This window comes from Hibiscus syriacus, unplaced genomic scaffold (genome assembly GCF_006381635.1).
Source record: "Hibiscus syriacus cultivar Baekdansim isolate YM2019G1 unplaced genomic scaffold, ASM638163v2 tig00002511_pilon, whole genome shotgun sequence".
NCBI lineage: Eukaryota > Viridiplantae > Streptophyta > Magnoliopsida > Malvales > Malvaceae > Hibiscus > Hibiscus syriacus.
Genome location: NW_024061932.1, coordinates 6598546 through 6606410, shown reverse-complemented (window position 1 = coordinate 6606410; position 7865 = coordinate 6598546). Strand labels below are relative to the sequence as shown.

Sequence of the window (7865 nt, the reverse complement as noted above, 5' to 3'; positions counted from 1 at the left end):
TTTTTGATTTATATACTTAATACATTTTTATTCTTTTGAAATAAAATAATTTTACCCCTCAACATTTAGTCTTAGCTTCGACCTTGACACATACTGTCACATATGTCACATGTGTTCTCGTATCATTATACTTTACTAATGGAAACAATCTTAGGGTATAAGTTAAAAGATTTGAATGTATGGTGAATCACTTGTAACTGTTTGTCCCATCATAAAGGCTGAACCTATGTATCTCTTTGCTAGTTAAAGTATTAAGATGACTTATGATCCCTTTGTAGTGTCGAGGTGCCTCATTTTGAATGTTCAACAAGATGGTTTATGTGGTTGTTGGTTATGGTGACTCTTCCATTGGCGGTTGAGATCTCTATCTTGGGACCTAAGCTGGTTCGAACGACAACTCGATCACTTTGATGTTTGGCTTGGTTGATGTCTTATTTGTATTTGTTGCCTTGGAAGAGCACGCTTGAGCTGCTTTTATAACTACCATTTCTGGTTTTCTTTTTGGCAAGTGTTTGGAAGAGTGGGAGAGTTGACCTAGGCAAAAGATGCCATCAGTTGAATGAGATTAGGGGTGGGAATAGGCCAGGCCAGGCTAGGCTTTAATAGGCCTGAGCCTGGCCTACGAAGAATTTTGTAGGCCTGAGCCTGGCCTGTAGTCTGTCAAAGGCTTTTTTTCTGCTCGGCCTGGCTTTTTTAAAAGCCTGGCATGATTAAAAGCCTAATTTTTAACTGCAACTGGAAGAGGCAAAAGTTATGTGCAACCTGAGCTAACATGACCCCATTATGTTTCAACTTTCTCCAATTTCCATTACGCATGTTATTTCACTTTTCCAATAAATCCAACTTGTTTGTGTCTAATTATAATATTAATATTTTACAACTTGTGTGTCCAATTATAATGCAAAATCAGAATCACAAGTTCACAACATGCATGAATATAATGTCTTATTCAATAAAACTTGCGTGAGCCAAACAAAACGCCTATACTTTGTTGTTCCCCAGGCAAGCACCTTGTCCGACAGCAGCTCCCATATTTTGTTGTTCCCCATGCCACACTATGCCCAACAACAACGCCTATCCCCTGCCCATGTTTGACATCAACGCATGAGAAATCAATAAAATTTATCAGCATATATATATATCTAAACATGCCGACCTATCAGGCTTAAAAATAAGCATGAGCCTGGCCTATTTAAGTTAACAAACTTTTAAAAAACCTCGAGCCTGGTCTTTTTATTAAATAGGTCAGGCCTGGCCTATTCCCACCCCTAAATGAGATTAATAGGAGAAATTATTATTAGGTGGTCTCATTTCACAATGTCATTCGTAGTCTCAACCAATAATATTTCTCTATATCATTTTTTTCAATGTGAATATTCATCTCTTTCTTACATGTAAATAAGAGGTATATGGTTATTTTGAAGTTAATTTGCAATTTGTTGCTGTTATTCATTGAGACTATAGATGACATGGTAAATCGAGTTCATAAAATAATTTATCGATCAAGAGACAACTTTGACCAATAAATTAGCTATTCGTGTCAACCTTTTATTGTTGGTATATATCCACTTATTGTAAAACAATAATATTTTCTTAGTTTTAAAATTTCAGTATTAAAATAAGAAACTCATACCTCAATCATAATTTATGCGGCTTCTTTTAGGGTAAACTACACATTTAATACCTCATCTATCACTTTTGTTCCTTTTTAGTTAGTTATTATTTTAAAAAATATATCTAATATTTAATTTTGATTTCAATTTGATCATCCATCATAAACAAAAATGACGGTGTTGATGTGTCACCATAAAATAATTCGTTATTATCATTGAAAAAAATAAGAAAAACATCAGGTCAGAATTTCTATTATATTTTTAATAACTGATGATCAAAATGAAATCAAACGTAACGTTAGATATAATTTTAATAAATATAATTGGACGTTGTAAACAAAATAAAAATGATAGCTAGGATACTACAAGTGTAGTTTACCCTTACTTTAGCCTAAACATTATTGTACCTTAAGCCTAAAGAAAACGATGCTTCCTACACACTAGCAATCGCGAATCCAATCCGAAATGTGAAAACTGGAATTAATTTTCAATTCCATAAAACCCAGTAAAGCAATTGTTAGAGTTATCTTCTGCGTGTAGTTGTTTCTACTTTCTACAAGCGGATTGAGTTTTTGTAACGCCGATACATTTTTTATGGTTTATAAAGCGATTGAAAATTTGCAATAAACGCAATCAGACAGATACCCAAAATCATTCGAGTGTTTCCTCGAATAAAACCGCTCAAGGAAGAAACTAAACACGAAGCCAGAAGATCCCACTTTTCTCTTTCAATTTCCTTATTACTTCCCAAAATCTGGCAACCATAGAAGGACTGAGGGCTCGTTCATCGTTTAAACCTGAAATCTTCGATATTAACAGCAACGACGAAGCGTGTAGGCCTTGGCGTCGCAGGTTGTCAATGGCTTTCACCTGGGGCTCCTCTCTCAGAATCACTCTTCTTCTCCTCCTTCTTGCTGCTATCGTTTTCGCTTGTTTCACCCTCCCCGTTGAAAAGGTTTGGGTTTTCAAGCTTTTTACACGTTTTCTTGATCTGGGTATATTTCTTTTCTCTTGTCTATTCTTTATTTTGCCTTTTTCTTTTGGTTTTCTGATCTGGGTACTTCTTTTTTTCTCCTTTTGGATTGATAATTTGATTTATTTGTTGATTTTCTGGGTTTTTTTAATCCGGGTAAGTTTGTTCCTTTTTGACAAGATTTTCTGGGTTTTTCCTGTTTCTTCCGTTTTGCTTGTTGATTTTTGGGTGTTTGTATTGATTAAGATTTGAATGTCGAGGTTACCTATGTAGTGCATTTTGGGGGCTGTTTGTATACATTACTTCATATTCATGATTTTTAGGGCATGATGTTATAAGTGCAAATTTGTGATTTTGTTCGTAGGTTTGATGATTAATTTACAACCAAGGCTCTACTTTTGAACCTAATGTAAAACAAGCTAATTGTATACCATTTCTGAAACTAAAACAAATGGCAAAGTTTGGGTAAATATAAGCCAATAATTATGAGGAATACAAGATTAAGTAGGGTCATGCTTGGTTTTAAAAAGCGTAAAGCGCCCTAAAGCGCCTAGGGTCCTAGACGCCTAAGCGCTAAGCGAAAGCGCTCGCTTTATGCACAAGAAGCGCCAAAAAGGCCGAAATTCACAAAAAAATACAAAATATTTATAAATTATCTTATAAATACTTAAATATCAAAGTGTCAATACCATATATTCAAAACTTATAAGTACTTAAACACCAAAATATAATTCTCAATTTACTTATAACTTATAAGTTATAAACACTTAAATACTTATATACGATTAACCATACGACTATACGAGCATACTAATCTCAAAAGATGGTCTACACTAAAAGTAGTCTAAAGTGAGATGAACAAAAGTATTTTTCTAAACCCTCAATTCCTTATAACTAAAAATCCTCTAAATCGTCATCGTCATCAACTCGGACAACACCATCTCCTTCATCACTAGACACTCCAATATCTTCTTCCATCTCATCTTCATCAACTAAGCATCTACGAGATGGTCTACTAGAGATAGGATTATGAGAAGGAGATTTTCCTTTATCATTTCTCGATGGTCCCGCTCCATCATTCACTACTTTTGATGCTCTAGTTAGATAACTAGGCTCATATGCACCGGAAGCGTTAGCAACATCACTCTATGTCAAATCCTTACCAACAAACACCGCCTCATCATCATCTTCATCTTCTTCCATTCTTCCCATCAACCACTCATTGCTCTCATCAATATCTTGCAAAAGAATGGGATCGGTCTCCTTACTTTTAGCTCGGCGCTCCAAGGCATGATTGAATTTCACAAACACCATGTCATTCAATCTAGATTGTGCCAATTCGTTTCTTAGTGTGAAGCTACAAGAAAAAAAAAACCAAAACTGATAATTTAATAGCCCTCTAAACCTAAATAAGCCCAAAAATTGTATCTGCTAAAGCCCAGAATCGTATCTTCTAAACTCGCGATTAAGCGCCGATTAGCGCTTTGCTAAAAGCGCTGCAAAAGCGCCGATTACTATCGCTTAATGAATTCGTAGTGCTTTTGCTATGCTGAAGCGCCAGGGGCCTCGCTCGCGTCGCTTAGCGCTTTAATCGCGCTTAAGCGGCGCTTTTTTAAACTAAGGGGTCATGAATTCTTAAGGATTTCGGTTCTCCCTAGCTTTCCAAATATTATCTGTTAGTGCAATTACCCAGTTGGCTTTTCCCTCTATGTTGATGAAAACAAGTTTTTTTTGCAGATTCTGAAGGATTTTCTGTTATGGGTTGACAAGGATCTTGGACCTTGGGGTCCACTTGTGCTGTAAGTCGCATGAAATCCTCCTGACATTCCTTTACGCTTCCATTAGCATCTATTTTTTTGTTTACTTTACGCATTGCATTTGATTTGCTATTTTATCAATCTAATAAACGAAATATATATTGTTCATTGCTGTCAAGACATTTTTCAACTGATTAGTTGTGAATAAAAATATCATAACGTTTTTCCTTTCAACTCATATTTCTTTGTTGACTTGCAGGGCTGTTGCTTACATTCCTTTGACAGTCTTGGCGGTTCCAGCTTCAGTGCTTACTGTAAGCATTAAACTCCTTTACTAATGCTTCATTGTAGCCAAATCATTGCCATTTTTGAGTATGAATTCCTTTCTTGTTCATGCTATTTTAACTTATCATTGGTGTCTCCCTCGTATGTCTGGAGTAACAATCCAAGATCTCGCATTCATTCTTAGTGGTTGCCTTCTGTAGACCACGGATAGTGCCCTGCCCGTGCAACTTACTACTATTTTAGGATTTAAATCCATTCCAGTCAGTTCTTGATGCAGATTATTTACTGTACATGGCTCTTTCAGGAATCTGTCGCTCAAGCCCTATATGGAAGAGTTAATTACAAGTTAATAAACTTAGTATTTGTTGCTAACTTGCTATTGATGAGTTAGTAGCCCTGTGTAAGCATCTGGATCTGGACGGAAGGTTCCTTTGCAATTACTGTTGATAAATTACGCACAAACATCTAGAAAAATGATATGGTGCATTGTGGCTCTTGTTAAATTGATACTTTTTGGTAAAATTTATGCTGCCTATTGGAAAAATTTAAACTTAAACAAACCATTTTAACTCAATTTTGTTTGTCATTTGCCTGAGAAGATCAGAAGAGTAATGTATGATTGACTAGCGTTCTTACAGTTAATGTGACATTATAACCCTATAATCTTTTAACTTTTTTCTTATTTATCTGCAACCTGTTTCTTAAATTTCTTGTTATTACATGACATATCTTACCTGCATGTACAGTTGTAGATTGAAACCTCCTTCCTAAGATTAAACGAGAGATGAACAAAATTTAACCTTACCAAGTACTTTGTTTTATATTTCAGCTTGGTGGTGGCTATCTTTTTGGATTGCCTGTGGGCTTCGTTGCAGATTCTATTGGTGCAACTCTTGGTGCAGGAGCGGCATTCCTTCTTGGAAGAACGGTATGTTGATTTTTATGTGATTTTTAATTGTCTTATTACTTTACCATCCATGGACAAGAGCAACTTATTGATAAGTTCGATATAAACTTAGTCACTTGCTATATATTTACTTCATTTTCATATTTTATAAGTTCTAGCATGTCTTGTTCAATTTTCATCTTATTATGTTGTTCTTATACAGATTGGGAGGTCATTTGTTGTATCTAAGTTAAAAGATTATCCTCAGTTCCAGTCAGTTGCAATTGCAATACGAAGATCTGGCTTTAAGGTTTGTAATATTCTTGTTAGTTTCTAAAGGATGACTTGTTTTGTAGGATACATCTATCTTGAAGTCTTTATTAAATTTAATCTATTTGATAAGCTTTGGCTTAAATCATGCTAATTGCATCAGAACGAGTTAATATATGTGATTATATCTCTGACTTAATGAAAACACCATTAGCCAAACAGTGGGAAATACAAAATTTTCTCTTCTTCCAAGGTTTGAAAAGTTCGAGGAACTTTGAATTAATATAAGAAAAGTGTCTTTTCAGGCTTTCAGTAAGTGATGTTTCGGATACAAAATTTAATCTATTCAAGCATTTTTGCTCATTGAATCCATTTTCTGTGGTTTCGAGTTCTGGAGGGTTGTATTTTTTCAAGAAAAACTGAAACTACTATCTAAAATTCGCCTGATGGTTCTTTATTTATTGTTTGAAAAACTGACAGATCTCTAAATTTTCATCTGTTGGACAGATTGTTTTCTTGCTTCGACTTGTACCCTTACTCCCATTCAACATGATGAATTATCTGTTGTCAGTGACTCCGGTTCCAGTTCTAGAATACATGCTGGCCTCCTGGTTAGGAATGATGGTATTGGCATCTCAATTTACTATCATTTTCTGCTTATTCTTTCCAAGAATTTCAGCTTGCTATTTATTTGTGTTTCAGTTTTTGGTGGTTTTGTCATGCTTCGGATTTAACACTGTGAATGGTGTTTGTTACAGCCAATAACCCTTGCTTTAGTTTATGTCGGAACAACTCTTAAGGATCTTTCTGATGTGACACATGGATGGAGCGAGTTTTCAACTACTCGTTGGGTAAGTCTTGTTATTTATCTTCATATGCACAAGTTTTCAACAGTGATTCACCGATCAGCACAAACCGAAACCTGGGGTGCATTTTCATTTTTATATTTGACAATCCTAATTAGGACAACGAAGATGCTTTACTTGCTTCATCTCAATTCTGTCATGTGTTCTTACCAGCCATATTTGCTTTATGAATGCAGGCATTTCTCATAATGGGCCTTTCCGTGTCTGGTAAGCTGCAAAGCACTGAATAAATGATATTTTGCACTGAATAATACTTTTAAGCCATAATTTTTGTGTGTTACTGAAACTCGGATTAACATACGGTATGTGTTCGGCATGGGAATGTTCAAATTTTCGTTAACATATTTTTAATGGGTTTGGAGGATATTTATTAGGCGCTAGAGTCGGATACAAAAAAATTATGGAAATGAATCCTAGTGACAGAGATAAAGTGATATAGGATCTGCTAGATGATGGACATGAAAATGATTTACTCACCTTTATTTGGTTAGTACTTTAAATTTAAGAATAAACAAATAGTCGAGAAAAATACTTGGAATTTACACAAAACTGCAGCTATGTAACTGAACCAACCTGTGTTTTTACAGTTCGGACCTTTTGACCCCCATGTATTTAATTTATGCAGTGGTTTTAATAATTTGTGTGACCAGAGTTGCCAAATCGGCTCTAGATAAAGCCTTGGCTGAAAATGAGGATATCGATAGCATCGTAGGCGCGCCGCAGTTGCCTATTGTTAGAGAAGCACTCCACGAGCCTCTTATAATTAAGATAGACGGAAGCGACGATACTCATGAAAAATGAAGTAAAATTACCTGTAAATTCTTGTCTCCTTTCTTTATTTACTGTGGTTCTAGTTTTTCATAGAAATAGCTGATTATACAATTGAGAAATTGCTGAGAATAAGCCATTTAAGTTTAGGTTGCTGAATGAAAATCAACGAAACAATTGAGAGTATGCTCTGATATAGAGCTAGCTTTCTTGCACTTCATGTACACTTTTTTCATGTATTTATACAATTCTTGAACTTTAATATCTCTAAAGTTAGGTTGTTGAAGTATGTTCAGAGTGAATTCGGATGTTTGAGGTATAGTTTATTCAATGTCATACGAAATAGGTCATAAGGAAGGGTAGTTCCACGTTACAACCTAGAATTTAAGGTTACAAATGGCAGAAATGGGACATAACAGAAAATGCGATAAAAATACATAACATTTT

The 7865-nt window shown here is 35.1% G+C and overlaps 1 protein-coding gene across 1 annotated transcript; it reads left to right on the top strand.

The window, feature by feature from the left end:
• The first annotated feature begins 2100 nt into the window (after positions 1–2100).
• LOC120147177 (TVP38/TMEM64 family membrane protein slr0305-like) lies at positions 2101–7599 on the top strand. The gene is made up of 9 exons (XM_039160621.1): positions 2101–2568; positions 4324–4385; positions 4603–4657; positions 5458–5556; positions 5738–5824; positions 6292–6408; positions 6543–6635; positions 6827–6857; positions 7276–7599. The coding sequence occupies exons 1-9, from the start codon at positions 2473–2475 to the stop codon at positions 7449–7451; spliced, it is 816 nt and encodes a 271-aa protein (XP_039016552.1). The 5' UTR covers positions 2101–2472; the 3' UTR covers positions 7452–7599.
• Positions 7600–7865: the final 266 nt, after the last annotated feature.

Excerpts from the sequence above, each read along its gene's own strand:
- LOC120147177 (XM_039160621.1), top strand. The coding sequence starts at position 2,473 with ATGGCTTTCACCTGGGGCTCCTCTCTCAGAATCACTCTTCTTCTCCTC. Across the intron at positions 4,658-5,457 it reads TTCCAGCTTCAGTGCTTACT|CTTGGTGGTGGCTATCTTTT; the intron begins GTAAGCATTAAA and ends TTTATATTTCAG. Across the intron at positions 5,825-6,291 it reads TACGAAGATCTGGCTTTAAG|ATTGTTTTCTTGCTTCGACT; the intron begins GTTTGTAATATT and ends TCTGTTGGACAG.